Source organism: Lethenteron reissneri, unplaced genomic scaffold, assembly GCF_015708825.2.
Source record: "Lethenteron reissneri isolate LAM-NWPU_2019-01 unplaced genomic scaffold, ASM1570882v1 scaffold_1931, whole genome shotgun sequence".
In the NCBI taxonomy this organism is placed as follows: Eukaryota; Metazoa; Chordata; class Hyperoartia; order Petromyzontiformes; family Petromyzontidae; genus Lethenteron; species Lethenteron reissneri.
The window spans coordinates 370725-388090 of record NW_026891698.1 but is presented as its reverse complement, the minus strand read 5'-3'; the positions used below and the strand labels follow the sequence as shown (position 1 = coordinate 388090).

General features: G+C 56.5%; 1 protein-coding gene across 1 annotated transcript in view; it reads left to right on the top strand.

The window, feature by feature from the left end:
- The window catches only part of LOC133339604 (endothelial zinc finger protein induced by tumor necrosis factor alpha-like), a 35198-nt gene that overhangs the window by 13402 nt on the left and 4430 nt on the right, over positions 1 to 17366 (top strand). Inside the window, exon 4 of the mRNA XM_061547728.1 lies at positions 16307 to 16376. Coding sequence (XP_061403712.1) covers positions 16307 to 16376 — 70 coding nt within the window. The remainder of the gene's footprint in view (positions 1 to 16306; positions 16377 to 17366) is intronic.

Genomic DNA, 17366 nt, shown 5'->3' with positions numbered 1-17366 from the left:
CCTCCCCTGCTTGCCCCGTCGACTCGTGGGGGTGTGTGTGGGGGGAAATGCGCCTCAACCGCGGTGGCCGAATGCCCCACGCCGCGACCACACCATATTAAGGCCGGCCGCAGCGCCGCGGTGCCACGTAGCACGGGGGAGGTCATCCAATTCCCTGATCGCCGGAAACCGTGAGAATTAATCCCGATAAGGGTCTCTCGGATAAAAACCGGTCGGCCAGGCGACCTCCCCTCGGAGCTCTATGGGGGGGGGGGGAAATGAGTGCGGATGTGTTCATGTGAGGTGAGGTGAGGGGGACGCGGGGTCGGCTCCGTTGCTTGGTGGTGGCGAGGTCGGGGATTTGGTGCCTGCCGAACGGCTTCGTGGCGGCGGCATCACACTGTGAGCTGCGTGGTGGAAGCACCCTGCGCGTGTGTTTATTTATTTATCTTCGGAGGCATGTGTTAATTTCCTTTCTGAGCCATTGCTCCGACCTTTATGGGGTAATTTCCTGGCTTGTGTGTGGGTGTGGAGATCCTCTCGGGAAGACAAAGACGGCTGTGAGCTGCTCGCTTCCCATGGAGTGTTGCGTGTTGGTTAATTATGATAGACTTCTCCGCCCTTAACTCTCCTAGGAGATGCACTTTAATTCCGTACTTATTATTTGACTTCTTGTGATTATTTAATCTGATATCCCGGGCTAGGGAATTTGTTTTATCTTTTTTTTTTGGAGCGACCCTGATGCCATTATTATACTTTGATGCTTCGGCCCGGCCGTGTAGAAATTATTTAAAGGTAAATAATGTCAGTATTTAATTAACAAATGATGGGTCGCGACCCTGGTGCAGACTGTAGTCTGGTTTCCAATTGGAGTGAGAATAGATACTGTTTGCTTAATCTTCATGGCTAAGTTGGTAACTTTGTTTATCTAACATGGTTCAAAACCCGTCTGTGCTTCTTGTCGTCAATGTTGTTTTCTTTGTTAAGAATATAATTATATATTTCGTGGCCTGGTTTTGTAAAGCCTTTTAAAGAATCGATGTCATCCTAACCCCCGCTTGCAATTCCCCCCTCCCTTGTTCCTCTTGTGTGAAATTGGGGGAGTTTTTATGACCTTTTATTGCCCTCTTTCATGCTTTCTGGCCTTTGAGGTGAGGTATGCGCGCATCTGTGGAAGTGTTGGGAGCGTGTTCGCTCCCAAGTTGTCCCGTGTCTATAAAAAAAATGTATTATATATGTTGGCAGAATAATTCTTAATGAAAATAATAAAATAAAATAAAAAAGGGGTATAGATACAACATGGCGAGGTCGTAGATGGGGCGTCTGCTGAACGGCTTTGTGGCGGCGGCATCACATAGCCCCCTGAGGTGCCAGTCCCCGTCCCGGGTTGACTGGAGCACCTTGCTTGGGCCGCGCCCACGAGGAAACGTTGCGGGGTCCGGGGGATCCGTCCGGACCTTGTGGCTGATCTCGGGGTGGGTGGCTCTGTCCTCTGTAGTTCCTGCGGCAGCCTCCTCCTCCACTCCAGCGGCTCTCCCCATCCTCTGGCACCTGTGGGCTGGGGCACAAACTCAGCAGCAGAAGGGTTTAGGGGCCGTCGTCCGCGCCGTCTCCTGACTGGATTGGGGTGTCTCGGGGGCCCGGCAGGGCCCATGTAGTGTGCGAGGCCCCCCAACACGAGGGGTGTGGGTACTCCGGGATTTCGGGGCCTTCGGGTGATGGGGTTCTCTCTCGCTGGGGCCGCTTTCCATGGTTTTAAGCGGTGGACGTTGACCACCGTCTCTCGACCCCTCTCCCCGCCATTTATTAGTACCGTCCAGGGGGAGATCTGCCGCACCACGGTCCAGGGTCCCCGCCAGTAGGTCGTCAGTTTCCCCACCTGCCTGGCCCCGACGCGAGGGGTGTGTAGCCATACCTTAGCGCCTGTCAGGAATAAGGGGGGTTCCATGCGGGGTCGGGTGCCCTGTTCCTGCCGCCGATGCGCGGCTTCCCCTTGCGGGTATGCTCGGCCTCGGGCTTCTCGCAGGGTCTCCATCAGGTGTTCCACGGGCGGCTTCCCTCCTCCGGCTGGGGGGAAGGAACGCCGAATAGCAGATCTGCGGGTAAACGAGACTCACGGCCGAACATCATTAAAAACGGGGTTTGTCCCATCGACGTGTGTACGGTGGTGGCGTAGGCGAAAAGGGCGTAGGGGAGGTGTTCGTCCCAATCCCGTTGATTTGCGGCCACCATACGTTTGAGTTTCCCCGCTAGGGTCTTATTCATGTGCTCTACCATACCGTTCGCTTGGGGGTGGTACGCTGTGGTTGGGTCCTTCTGGATTCCGAATTCTCGGCACAGTGCCTGGAACAGCTCGGCCTTGAACTCGCTACCCTGGTCGGTGAGGACTCGTTCTGGGATCCCGTGCTTAAGTACGTAATGTTCCACGAATGCCCGGGCCACCACCAAGGCCGTTTTATCAGGGATGGCCACTGCCACGGGGTAGCGGGTGAAATACTCTACTGCGACTAGGATATGCCGGTTGCCTCGATGGGATCGCGGGAATGGCCCCTGTAGGTCGATCCCGACCAGCTGATTCGTGCGGCTGACGCGGAACGGCCTTAGGGGTACCTGGTATCGTGCTGGTTTCAGCCCGCACTGCTGACAGGCGCGGCAGCCCTGTACCCAGGCCGCCACGTCTTGTGCCAATTTGGGCCAAAGATACTGGCGACGCAGGGTCTCTCGAGTGCGTCGTTCCCCGTCATGGCCCCCGAGCGGGTGATCATGCACCAGCCGTAGCAGCTGGGGTCGTACCTGGGCAGGAACACAGATGCACCCCGGCTTGCCGGCCTTGGTTAACTCCCGTACCACCCCGTTCTGCACACACAACCGGCCATACAAACCGCTCCAGGGTCCTGGTAGGGCACTCTTTTCCTCCCGCAGTGCCGCCTCCACTGCCGCCAGATCCGGATCCCGCTGCTGGCTCTGTCTCAGTTGCTCGTCGTTCAGGCCCGGGAAGATGCAGCCGACGTCCTCCTGGATCCGTCCGATCGGGGTGGGGTGATCCACCGGGTCCCGAGCCGTGGGTCCCGCGCTTGCCGGGCGGTCGACGGGATCCTCGGTGCCACCTGTGAGGGTCTCTGTGGCGCACACTGCACTCTCTCTCACTGGGGGGGGGTCAGTGGCCGCGGCCTCTCGGGGGTCCGTTGCCTGCCGGCAGCATCCCCCCGTGAAACATGGGCAGGCCTCCTCCGCCCTTGAATCGGCGTACACCGTGGGCCGCCTCGACAAGGCGTCCACGTTTGCATGCGTCCGGCCAGCCCGATACTCTATTTGCAGGTTGTACTCCTGCAACTGCGCCAACCACCGGGCCATCTGCCCCCGCGGCTCCTTGAATGTAAGAAGAAACTGCAGAGCATAATGGTCAGTGCGTACGCGACATTTCCTGCCGTACAAATACGGCCGGAACTGCTTACATGCGAATATCACGGCGTACAACTCTTGGCGGGTCACGCAATAGTTCAGTTCAGCCCCACTCAAGGTCCGGCTGGCGTACGCGATGACTCGTTCCGTCCCATCCTGTACCTGTGACAACACCGCGCCCAGCCCGCTGCTGCAGGCGTCGGTGTCCAAAATAAAATCGGTGGTAAAATCGGGGAAAGCGAGGGTGGGGGCGTGGGTGAGGTGGTCTTTGAGAGTGGTGAAGGCCGTCTGGCAGGCCCCCGTCCACTGATAGGGGTGCTTAGGGGAGGTGAGTTGGGTGAGGGGGCGTGCAATCTCGCTGAATCCCTTTACAAATCGACGATAATAGGTGGCGAGCCCTAAAAATGATCTGATCTCCGTCAGATTCCTTGGCCGTGACCACTCCACTATGGCGCGTACCTTCTCTGGATCGGTGTGCATGCCTGCCTCGCTGACGCGGTGCCCGAGGTACCCCACCTCGCGTTGTGCGATGTAACACTTACGTGGCTTGAGCTTGAGATGAGCCGCTCGCAGTCGCTGGAACACCTCTCGTAGCCTGGACCAGTGCTCAGGCAAAGATCTACTGAACACGATCACGTCATCCAAGTAAATCAGGCACTGTTCCCATTGCAAGCCCTGCATCACCAACTCCATCAGCCACTGGAATGTCGCGGGCGCATTGGTGAGTCCGAACGGGAGTATTCGAAACTCAAATAGTCCCATCGGGGTGGTGAATGCGGTTTTCGGCCGATCCTCCTCCGCCATCTCCACCTGCCAGTACCCGGACGCGAGATCGAGGGTGGAAAAATATTGCACTCCGGCGAGGCTGTCAAACGTGTCGTCGATGCGGGGTATGGGGAAGGCGTCGCCGAGCGTGACTGCGTTCAGTTTATGGTAATCGACGCAGAACCGGGTTGACCCATCCTTTTTCGTTACTAGTACCTGCGGGGCTGACCAGGGGCTCGCCGAGGGCTGAATTATGTTATCGCGAAGCATGTCCCCAACTGCCTCTTTGATCTGGGTGCGTTCGGGTGCGCCCACTCGGTACGCAGGGAGTTTGATGGGTCGGGCTGCACCGGTGTCAATTCGGTGCTTAACAAGGTCGGTCCGACCCACGTCCGAGTCGTGTTAGCTGAACACGTCGGCATACTCCCGCAGTAATTCGCGTAGCCGATTGGCCTCTCCCTTAGGTAAATCCGCCCATGGTACATGTAACGCGTCGGCCAGAGTGCGAACACCGAGTTGTTAGAGTGGCATGCGTGCAGGGGGTGTACGGTGGCTATCGGGTTGCGCCGTCGCAGTATCGCTGGGGTACTGTGGGGGTTAAACATCCGCATAAACAATCGGTCCCCATCTGCGTTTACCAACGTGGCGGATCCCACGACCCCATACCGTTTTGCCAACTCCGGGTGAGGAGTTAGCATTACCTCCCCTGATGGTCGGAGCGCGGGGTCGGTGGGGGATGTTGCCACCGGCACCAGCATCTCAGTGAGCGGCCTGATGGTGACTGCCGTCGCCAGGATAGCGGCCACAGGTGCGAAGCGGGGGTGCGTCGGCTCTCGTCCCAGGAACGGAATCCGCTCGCCGTTGCTTTCAATGGTAGTGCATCGCTGATGGGGTTGCACGTTGAGTCCCAGCTGTTCTAGGAGGTCGGTACCTGCAATACACTCGTGACACAACGCACTCGACACGTAGAACTCCTGGGTGCACACCTGGCTGCCTATGCAAACCTCTAGGGTGGCTCTCCCCAGCAGCCCCATTCCTGCTCTGCTCGCCGTGTGCAGCACGCGGTCTGGGGCCTGCAGGTGACGCACATCGACCCCAATCGCGCTGCAGTGCGCTGCGCTCACGAGCAAGGCCACCGTCCAGCAGGATTCGGGTACGCATTCCGTTTACCTCCCCTTCCACGAGCGACGTGGCCTCCGTGATCCCCGCCACCAGCTCCCGTAGGCAGTCGCCAGGAGTCACCGTTTCCGTGGGCGTTGTTGCTGGAACCTGTGTGGAGATCACTCGCTCGCCATTATTCTCATTATCGTCTATTTGTATCGGGACCGCGTCGATTGCACCCCTAGTTGGTTCACGCTCTAGGGGGCGTTGGAGTTTAACCCCCGCGTCTGCCTAGCTCGGGTGATTTCAGGACAGTCTCTCACTAGATGCCCTCGGGGATCGCACATGTAACATGTCCGGGGAGGGGGCGCGGCTCCGTAGCGGGTCCCCTGTCCGCTCCCTCTCCCTCCCCCAGTACGCAGTTGTCCCACATCGGACTCTAATTGGGCTACCCTCCCAGCCAGCCCCCCTACTGTCAAGCGTAGTTCCCCCATCTCAGACTAGAGGGTCTTCATATTTTTATTTGCTTCCTCGCGTACTTGGGTTACCCTCTCACCTACGTGGGTTACCCTCTCACCTACTTGGGTTAACTTACCGTCCATTTGGTCTACTCGGCCAGCAATATCTCCCATGCCGGTCTGTAACCTGGCTACCCCATGGTTGTCTCGCGGGGTCTCTGGGGCTCTCTTGCCCGTCTCCTTATTGGGCAGGCGGGCTCCTCCTCATCTTCCTCCTCGTCAGGGATCAGGCTCGCCACGGTGCACTCTTGTCCCGACCCTCGGAGCTGCGCGCGTTCGCTGGAGAGCTCCTCACACTAAAGTGCTTGCTCGACTAGGGTATCGAAGGGGAGGCCTGCGCTACCCCTTTTGGCCTGCCACCACGCGGTGCGAGCTAGGTACCTGAGTAGCTTGTCTGCAGCTAGCGCGTCAATGTCCTCCTTCGCGAACTCTGGACGGGTGATCCGGGTTAGTGACCGCACGTCCTCGGCGTAGTCTTGGAAGTCCTCGCCGGGTTGGCGTCGGCGCGCCTCTAAGGCCGTCTTTGCCCATATCGCGTTGCACGTGCCGAAACGCAGTTCTAATCTACGCATTAGTTCTTCTAGTTGGGTTTGCGCGCTTTCGGGTAGTGCCTCTACAAAGTCGGCTGCCCGCCCATCTAGGTTCAACGTAAGTTGTCGTAATGCCTGCGCGTCCGACCAGCCATTAAGCTCTTTAGCCCCTATGATATTGCGGGAAAACGCTTTCCATGTAGGGGTCCCCTGGCCGGTGAACACATGCCTTACCTTTGCATGGAGTAGCGCGCCACCTTCCCGTGAAGATGTGAGGGTTCGTATGACTTCTGACACCAAATTGTTGGGGCCGCTGGTCCCGGAAGTCCCTCCCTGCTCCGTGCCTATGGCAGGGGCTGCGCCGTTCGCCGACCCCTCGCTACTCTGCGAGCAGCTGCTGCCGTCACTGGGCTCATCGCCCGACGGCTCCCCTCCCTGGTCCGTCCCTCCGCGAGCTCGTGTGAGAGGCATAGCTCGCCACACGCTCTCGTTCACCTGTAAATGCTGCGTTGTCTCTCCACCAATCACGCGCTCTAAACGGGGGTCAGGGGTCGGAGGGCGGATGACGCTGCCCTCATACCGCGCGAGTCCCTGCGGCGATAGACGGAGCTGGTACCTGTGGACGCACCGACCCCTTTCCCCACGCTACGAGCGCACACACCTGCACACACACGACACCCACTCGTGCGCCGCTCTACGCAGCGCTCCCACGTGCCGAGCCGCTGTGTACACAGCACCACACGCGTTCCCACTTCTCAGCGAGATCACACGGAGACACGGTCCGCTATTAAGGATTTATTGTTTGCTACCTGGGACTGGTGGTTGAGTCAGTATGAATCGACGAGGCTGGCCTATTCTACTACCCCTGGACCTATTCCCTATTTATCGGCTACGATCCTAATTCACCTTCTTACTCACTGTTAAGTGCTCACGGCGGTCCGTTGATCCCGTGCTCGCAGCGTACCTCGATGCGTCTCACGGACGTCCGGGTCACTGGGCTGGAGAGCGTCTTGTCGCCTGGTGCTGGAGTAAGAGACCGATCTCCCCTTTGCGCCCCCTTTTTATCCTTCCTACATCAAAGGGATGCGGCTCTGAGCGTGGTTTTTCTTTAACAATGGGCGCGTGCCGGTCAGCACGCGTACGGCGGTTCCGGGCGCCCTTGCTATGCTAATCAGCTGCGCTGCGTGTTGCGGCGTTTATTTTAATTAATCCCTTTCTCATGCATGGCACCTTGGTCTTGCGCATTATGCAGCGGCGTCCATCACTACGGCCTGCTGTGGAATTAAGCGCAGAGCCTCTGCATGTCTCCACCACCTGCCCCATCAATTGCGCACTATGCGTCCGAGTCGCCTCTCTGATTATTTGCCATTCCCGCCCTATCCTTTAACTTCTCTAACGATGGCACCTACGCACTCGAGCACGCTTTGGCACACTAAACTATGCTGCCCCGTCCCTCCTCTGCCTGTCTCGTCGACCCGTGGGGGTGTGTGGGGGGATGCGTTTCAACCGCGGTGGCCGAATGCCCTTCGCCGCGACCATACCATCTTAAGGCCGGTCGCAGCGCCGCGGTGCAAAGTAGCGTCGGGGGAGGTCGTCCAATTCCCTGGTCGCCAGAAACCGTGAAAGTTAATCCCGATAAGGGTTTCTCGGATAAAAACCGGTCGGTCAGGTGACCTCCCCTCGGAGCTCTATGGGGGGGGGGGAAATGCGTGTGGGTGTGTTCATGTGAGGTGAGGTGAGGGGGACGCGGGGTTCGGCTCCGTCGCTTGGTGGTGGCGAGGTCGTAGATGGGGCGCCTGCTGAACGGCTTCGTGGCGGCGGCATCACAGAGGCATGCACACACAGCGACTAACACACATGCACATGGACTGAGACACACACACATGGACTCACACACACAAACACATCGACTTACAGACACACACACACACACATATGGACTCACACACACATAGACATGCACTTGAGATACACACACATGGAGTTACACACACGTATCGACGTACACACACATTGCCGTACACACACATACACATGTGGACTATCACACATAGTGATCAACTTGAGATATATGTGGGGGCCGTTGGCCCCCGGGGTCCCTCCCGCCTTCATCCCCTATTCCGTTTACGTTACCCCACCTCCCTATTACCCACTACGGTTTCGCCGGCATTCGAACGCGACGCCCCTACTGTTACAGCCTCGCGCCGCGCTCCCACGCTGCGAGCATACGTGCGCACAGCATCATCAATCAAACGCCATACTCCCCCTCTTTACACCGCTACGTACAGCTCTCGCACGCTGCGAGCGCGTGCCCGTCTATAGCCCTGTGCGGCACTCGCCTCCACGTCGAATAACCACGTGACCAATGCGCATCCGTATCCGACATGTAACGAACGTATGCGCACTCACGCACACAGCTCCCCGCGGCACTCACTCACCACTGAATACTCGCGTTATTAAACGGGGGTCAGGGGTCGGAGGACGAATGACGCTGCCCTCACGTACACAGCTCCCCGCGGCACTCACTCACCTGGCGAACCACTGTGTACACACGCTCACCCACGCGCTCAGCTCCGCGCAGCGCTCACTCACGTGGCGAACCACTGTGTACACACGCTCACCCAGGCGCTCAGCTCCGCGCAGCGCTCACTCACGTGGCGAACCACTGTGTACACACGCGCACCCGCGCGCTCAGCTCCGCGCAGCGCTCACTCACGTGGCGAACCACTGTGTACACCCGTGCACCCACACGCTCACACTGCTCGACAAGATCACGCGAGGCCACGCTTCGCTATTAATGATTTATTATCTGCTACCTGGTAATTAATGTTAAATTAGTGAGTCGACGAGGCTGGCCTATTCCACTAAACCTGTACCTATTCCCTATCTATCGGCTATTATCCTACTTCACCTTCTTACTCCCTGTTAGATGCCCACGGCGGTTCGTTGATCCCGTACTCGCAGCGTGCCTCGATGCGTCTCACGGACGTTCGGGTCGCTGGACTGGAGAGCGTCCTGTCGCCTGGCGCTAGAGAGAAGAGAGCGATTTCTCGTTTGTCTCCCCTTTTTATCATCCCTACATCAAAGGGATGCGGCTCCGAGCGGGATGGCGTCCTTCAGCCCTTCCCTAACAATGGGCTCGCGCCACCTTGCACGCGCACGGCGGTTCCGGGCGCCTTTGACATGCTAATCAATGTGCGGCGTAAATTCTAATTTATCCCTTTCTCATGCATGGCGCCGTGCTCCTTCGCACCATGCAGCGGCGTCCATCACCACGGCCCGCTGCTGAAGTTAAGCGCGGAGCTTCCGCATGTCCCCACCACCTGCCCTATCAATTGCGCACCCTAAACTATGCCGCCCCGTCCCTCCTCCGCCTGTCTCGTCGACCCGTGGGGGTGTGTGTGGGGGGGATGCGCCTCAACCGCGGTGGCCGAATGCCCCACGCCGCGACCATACCATATTAAGGCTGGTCGCAGCGCCGCGGCGCAACGTAGCACGGGGGAGGTCGTCCAATTCCCTGATCGCCGGAAACCGTGAGAGTTAATCCCGATAAGGGTTTCTCGGATAAAAACCAGTCGATCAGGTGATCTCCCCTTCCAGCTCTATGGGTGGGGGAAAATGCGTGCGGGTGTGTTCATGTGAGGTGAGGTGAGGGGGGCGAGGGGTTGGCTCCGTTGCTTGGTGGTGGCGAGGTCGGGGATGGGGCACCTGCCGAACGGCTTCGTGGCGGCAGCATCACATATACACACATGGTGTTACACACACATATATGGATGTACACACACACACCGACTCACACACAGCAATACGTGGACTTACACACACATTGACTTAAACACACATATGTACTTACACACACACATATGGACTAAGACACACACATATGGACTTAAAAACACGCACGGCTCTACACGCACACACATATGGACTCAAAGACACACATTGACAGGCACAGCAATCCCCGATAATGGCACAGCTATCAGTGCCTGTTGGGGACGGATTTCTTGGCCAAAATGCCGATTCGTATCCTAGTCGATCAGGGTTGCATTGAACTCCCGTCGGGCCGACGTGTTACGTTCCTGCCCTCCCCCTCTACGGGTCGGACGGCATTTGCGACGGTACCAGCGCTGGTTGCGAGGATGGTACGCGTACCGCCGGGAGCTCAGATGCTCGTGCCTCTTAGGCTGCGTCGACCATTTGCTAAGGGGATTGGGGACCAGGGGGTTCTGTTGGGACCATCTAGAGCCAGGGTTAACGGACCTGACTTAATATCGGCCCAGACCATTGTAAAAGGGGACTGGGACCCTTTCATCGCGGTCCTCAATGTGGGGTCGCGTACGGCTGTGGTTCCTCAAGGGACCGTGCTTGCGCACGCAACGCCGGTGCCCTGTGAGGAACCCGTCATTAGTCACGTAAGCACTGCTCCTCCATCGCAACCACATGCGGACCGTGATGAAGGGTGGCTCGATTCGCTTTGTGCGGGATCATCGGACCTGTCCGACTCACAGCGTGAGAAACTTCGAATCCTCCTGCGTGAGTTTTCCGACGTTTTTAGTCAACACAAATACGATCTGGGTTGTACTAAACTGCTGCGACACCATATTGACACGGGTGACAGCGCGCCAATACGCCAAAATCCTTTTCGGTTAAGTCCCGCCGAAAAGGACCATGTCAAATCGGCTGTTGATGACATGTTAGCTGCCGATATCATATCTCCTTCTACCAGCCCTTGGGGTGCGCCGATTGTCTTAGTTAAAAAACATGACGGCTCGTTGCGCTTTTGTGTCGATTTTCGTCGGCTGAACAAGATTTCTGTAGCCGACGCATACCCGCTTCCTCGGATGGATGAATCGCTTGATGCCTTGGCAGGGGCGCGATTCTTCTCCACATTGGATTTGCTTTCAGGATTCTGGCAGCTCCCTCTGGATGACGAATCAAAACCTAAAACTGCTTTCCGTACACCGCACGGCCTTTTCCAATTTAACCGCTTGCCGATGGGGCTCCACTCAGCGCTGGCAACTTTTCAGCGATTAATGGAATTGGTCTTGGCTGGGTTGCAATGGGATTCATGTTTGATTTATTTAGACGATGTCATCGTCTTCAGTAAAACATTCGACGAACACCTCCAGAGGTTGCGTGCGGTTTTCCTCAAAATGCGGGCTGCTAATTTGAAATTCAAACCCCAGAAATGTCATTTGCTATGCGAATCAGTGCGGTATTTGGGCGACATTGTCGGACGCTCAGGTATTGCTACTGATCCCGCCAAAACGCAATGTGTCAGCTCCTGCCGACTCCCACCTCCGTGGGAGAGGTCAGGAGTTTCGTTGGATTCGCGTCATACTACCGACGTTTTGTCGCTGATTTCACGACAAATGCAAAGCCCTTACATGCCTTAACATTGAAGGGGGTCAGGTTTCACTGGGGACAGGAGGAGGAGGCTGCTTTTCGCTCCCTCCGGGACGCTCTAGTGGGGGCTCCGCCATTGATTTATCCTGACTTCACTAAACCCTTTTTGCTCGATACGGACGCGAGCAACACGGGCATTGGGGGCGTGCTTTCGCAGGTTGTTGACGGCGTGGAACGTGTGGTGGCGTACGGCAGTCGGGTGTTGCCTCCGGCGGAACACAGATACTGTGTTACCCGTCGGTAACTATTGGCAATTGTTAACTTCATTCAACAGTATCGCCCATATCTGTACGGTCGTCATTTCACCGTCCGCACAGATCATGCGGCGCTGCAGTACGCCTTGCGAGTTCAACAGCCATCGGGGCAATTGTCTCGATGGTTGGAGATTCTCCAGGATTTCGATTTTGACACTACGTATCGTAAGGGCGTTCGCCACACGAATGCAGACGCTCTGTCACGGTTACCAACCACCTCCGAGTGCGCATGCCTCCTGGGTTCGGGGCATTGCAAGCCTCTGAATGGGATATCTGATCCGGTCCTGGCGGCCGCCGCTGACGCGCCTTCGAGTACGGGTCCTATTGAGCAACAGGGGAGGGATTCCTTGCTGGGGTTGTCTGTTGCGGAATGGGGGCGCCTCCAAATGGAGGACACCTCCCTCCTCGCTTTGCGCCGTCGCATCGGGGGAGCTGGTCGAGGGGGGGAAAATGTCGACTCGTGGGGGTTGGTTCAAGGTCTGTTGATGCATTGGGACAGGAGATCCCGCCGACACCGGCTGGTGGTGCCTTCCGCTTTGAGCGGTAGAGTGGTGTGGGCTGCGCACGAGCGAATCCTTCACCTGGGGACTCACAAAACCCTTGCCATGCTTCAGCTGGATTTTTCTTGGCCGGGCATGGCAAGGGACGTCGAGGATCTTTTAGGGTCGTGTACTCAGTGCGCGCAACGGAAACCAACAGCGCGGGGGTCAAACCCACCATTGCAGTCTATCAAAGTTTCCAGGGTTAACGAGCTCGTTGCGCTTGATATTCTAGGCCCATTCCCCGCTACACCCAGGGGAAATAGATACCTATTGACCGGGGTAGAATATTTTATGCGCTGGCCTATGGCCTGGCCCCTCGCCAACCAGTGGGCAGCAGCCATCGCGGAGACCTTTGTCCAGGGCTACGTCCTCGACAAAGGTGCTCCGGAGCTGCTGCTGACCGACCAGGGTAAACATTTTTCTGGTAAACTTCTCCATGAAGTCTGCGAGCTCCTGGGAACGAAAAAGATTCGTACCTCCCCATATCATCCGCAAACTGACGGGATGGTGGAGCGTCTGCATCGGACTATCACGTCCATGCTGTCCCAACAGGTCTCTGACTCACAGACCGATTGGGACCTTCAGATTCCGGGGGTTTTGGCGGCATACAGAATGGCTCCCCATGCGGCGACCGGATTTTCGCCCTTCTTCCTGATGTACGGCCGCGAGCCTAACCCACCTGTTCCGACTCAGCTGCAGATCTCCACGCCGCAGGGTAAATCTAAATTGGCCGAACATTTTAAATTCAACATCGCTAAATTGACAGAGGCACGGGAGGCGGCCATGCAGAATTCGGACCTCCGCCAGGAGGTTAATGAGAGGCTCAGGCTGGGTCAGGCGCATGTGCTTCAGTGGAAACCGGGTGACAAGGCGTGGTTGCACTGTCCCCAAGTACCACTGGTGACCTCGTCTAAGCTGGTGCGGCCGTGGCGGGGTCCCGTGGAAGTGGTGCAGGTTTTGCGGCCACAATGTGTGCGTATCAAATGGGGGAAGCGTCGGTGGTTCGTGCACCCCTCCAGATTGAAACCATTCGTTGCGGCCCATGTTCCCACTTCACACACGCGTGGCCAAACATGTGAGGGGTCCACCGACTCCCGGAGTCCGACTTCGCTGCTTTCACCTAACTTGCCGCCAACTGTTCCACCTTCAGGTGCACCGGGATTGACGTGCTCACGACCGCCAACCCCTCCCGGGGGGGTCGGGGGTCACTCAGCAGCGAAGCCTGACTCTTTCGCAACCGGACTGTTGACACCCACCACTGGGCCAACCGGGGTTGCCCCGTGTGACGGGCCCGCTGCAAGAACGCGCGCCAAAACGCGCAGACTTTTGTGAGGTCCTGGAAATTGTATATATGTTGCGTTTTTTTTTACGGGATTCGGTATTTATTCAAGGGGGTGCGTCGGGTTATTTTCTCTTTCCTGTTGTTATTGTTCATTTTTGTCGTTGTTCTTGTTAAAATTACGCGAGGCACACACGGATTTGGGGGGGATACATCTTTATTGTTATTCTGTTGCAGCCGGGACGGCTGCGAGCTGTACAGGGGGGGGGGGGGGGTGATGTAGGGGTGTTACGGAGGGGGTGTTATACAGTTGTCTCGAATGGTAAACAAACACACTGGGCGTGGCTATGTCTGTACGCGAGGAGGTGCTTACAGCAACGTCCGCACCGTTCAGCCTGGGAGGCTGACACGGAGCTGGGATCCCCCGCGGCCCCACCCCTCAGCGGGGGAGTTGATATAAGGGGATGAGCCGGAGGGCTCGAGGCAGTGTGTATTGAGCTTAACCAGTGAAGAAGGAAGATTTACTAGATAGGCCCTGGGACTCCCCTGGATCGCTGCCCTTCTCAGGGCCGATCAGGGCAAGCCAGTGGCGTGGCCCCGAGAGCCCAGAGCCGATGCTCTTGTCAGAGCCGGTCTGGGGACTCAGGGTGCCGTAATCCCAGCTTAACCAGGGCTGGGTTAGCTAGCCTCCCCTAGCCCTATAGTGGAGGACCTAGGAGTAGGCTAGGTGTAGCCTAGAGCGTGACTTCCCAGTTAGACGGGTGAAGGGGCTGATACCCCTTCCAGTGTTGTACGTCCCGGCCTGTCCTGTACTTTGTACTTAATAAATAAGTGTGCCTCCAACTCCGACCTCCAAGTCTCCTTGAAGCATACTACATATGCACTGTCCTTGAAGTTGATTGGTCCACACCCGAGACAGCTTTCCTTGAGCCTAGTCTCACATGGTGTTGGACCACATGACGCCAAAAGGCGCACCAACACCATGTGAGACTAGGCTCTAAGGAAAGCTGTCTCGGGTGTGGACCAATCAACTTTAAGGACAGTGCATACATTATCAGAGTTATGTTTTTTGTTTGCATTATGACTGCAGGTATTGTGGTCTATGCAAACATGACTCCTTGTAAAAAAGGTGTCAGTTTTGTTGCCAGATAAAAGGGTAAAAAAACAATTATCAGACAGCCATGTCAGTCTTTTTACTACTTTTTATGCAATATATAGGATACTAAGGCTAAGCACACCCGAGGATTGCACTTTTCTTAAAAAATGAAGCTGTCAAAATTTGGCCATTGGCCAAAACGGCCTTAGTATGCCGATTTTCTATATTGGGACGTGAACATTTCATCATAAAATGTTCCACTTTTAATCTAATACATAGCATACTAAGAGTAAATACAATAGAGGAATTAACTTTCGTCCAAAAATAAAGCTGTGAAAGTTGGGCTTATTTGGCTTAAAATCGGCACAGTATGCCGATTTACTTTTTGATATTCGAAAATTTAAAGCATGAATTTCCCCACTTTTTAACGTAATATATCGGCTACTCAGGCTAAACACAACCAAGGAATGCACTTTCGTTGAAAAATAAAGCTCGGAAAATTGGGCCAATTTTGCTAAAAAAACAGCATAGGTTGGTATGGCGATTATCTTTTTATGGACGTGAAAATGTCATCGTGAAATGTCGCCAGCGGTGTGCTGGAGAGCCAAGCCACAACATCTACAATGGAGGTCGTCACGGCACACGAGGGGGTGGGTGGCCAGCACCACGCCCGGCCGCCTTTGTCTCCCTAGTGGCGATGTTGACACACCGCACCGGGGACTCGTTTGAGGCCGAGTCGACACTGCCGCTCCCCTTCTATCAACAAACTTGAACTCTGACCCCGCACTCTGACGTCACCGCGCAGCGTGACCTCATCGGCGTCAAACGCCAGGGGGAGGTGTGCCTCGCTAGTAACGTCAAGTCACCTGCCCCTACCACCGCTCTCTTGAGCGTGACGTCACCTCCGCTCGGCCGCTGCCGATATCTGTTCCAGTGCCAATCCTTGTTTGGGAAAAGCTACGCCCGGTAACTGGCGGCTCATTAACATAATTTATTCGTGAAAGCCGTCGCGAGTTGAGAGCCACTCATTGTGGGAGGGGAGTGTCATCGTACCCCGCAAGTGACGTCATGTCACCTGCTGCCGCGTGACGTCGCGAGGGACCAGGAAGTTGCCGCTCCGCCTGTGCACTGAAATCCGAGGTGAGAAATTCTCATCGCGGTTGTGGTGGTGGTTGTGGTGGTGATTGTGGTGGTTGTGGTGGTGGTGGTTGTGGTTGTTGTTTACCGAGGTAGAGCCTCGCTCTCTCTCTCTCGTAGGGATGTCATTTGAGTAGCAGCGAGCATGGAAGCGATGTCCAGGTTGGCCTTGCATCCTGCCCTCGGCTGATCGCGTTTGCTTCAATTATCTCACTTAAGTTGAATTGTCTTCACCCAGCTCGCCACTTTGTAACTTTGTTTTACTTTAAATATTAACACAGTTTTTATTTTTACCAGGCCAAGCCCGCTTGAGCTGCTGTACCGCTCTTGTTTTCAGAAGCGACCTGCCCACAACAACAACAACAAGGTGGGGCTCGTCAACAGCGTGGTGGTGTTCACTCTGGACGCGTGGTGGTGTTCACTCTAGACGCGTGGCGGTGTTCACTCTGGATGCGTGGCGGTGTTCACTCTGGACGCGTGGCGGTGTTCACTCTGGACGCGTGGCGGTGTTCACTCTGGACGCGTGGCGGTGTTCACTCTAGACGCGTGGCGGTGTTCACTCTGGACGCGTGGTGGTGTTCACTCTAGACGCGTGGCGGTGTTCACTCTAGACGTGTGGCGGTGTTCACTCTGGACGCGTGGTGGTGTTCACTCTGGACGCGTGGTGGTGTTCACTCTGGACGCGTGGCGGTGTTCACTCTAGACGCGTGGTGGTGTTCACTCTAGACGCGTGGTGGTGTTCACTCTAGACGCGTGGCGGTGTTCACTCTGGACGCGTGGCGGTGTTCACTCTGGACGCGTGGCGGTGTTCACTCTGGACGCGTGGCGGTGTTCACTCTGGACGCGTGGCGGTGTTCACTCTAGACGCGTGGTGGTGTTCACTCTAGACGCGTGGTGGTGTTCACTCTGGACGCGTGGCGGTGTTCACTCTAGACGCGTGGCGGTGTTCACTCTAGACGCGTGGTGGTGTTCACTCTAGACGCGTGGTGGTGTTCACTCTGGACGCGTGGCGGTGTTCACTCTGGACGCGTGGCGGTGTTCACTCTGGACGCGTGGCGGTGTTCACTCTAGACACGTGGCGGTGTTCACTCTAGACACGTGGCGGTGTTCACTCTGGACGCGTGGCGGTGTTCACTCTGGACGCGTGGCGGTGTTCACTCTGGACGCGTGGCGGTGTTCACTCACTAGAGAGAGAGGCACGCAGTCTCGGCTGTGTTGGTTGATCCTCAATGAATTACTTGGTGGAGTGAGGAAGCATTAATACTGAGCAGGTGAAGGTGGCCAAGCGTGGGCCTGGATTCACCACCACCTGTGAACCATGTCACTGAAAAACCCTGAAAAATGTATTCTTGTAAAA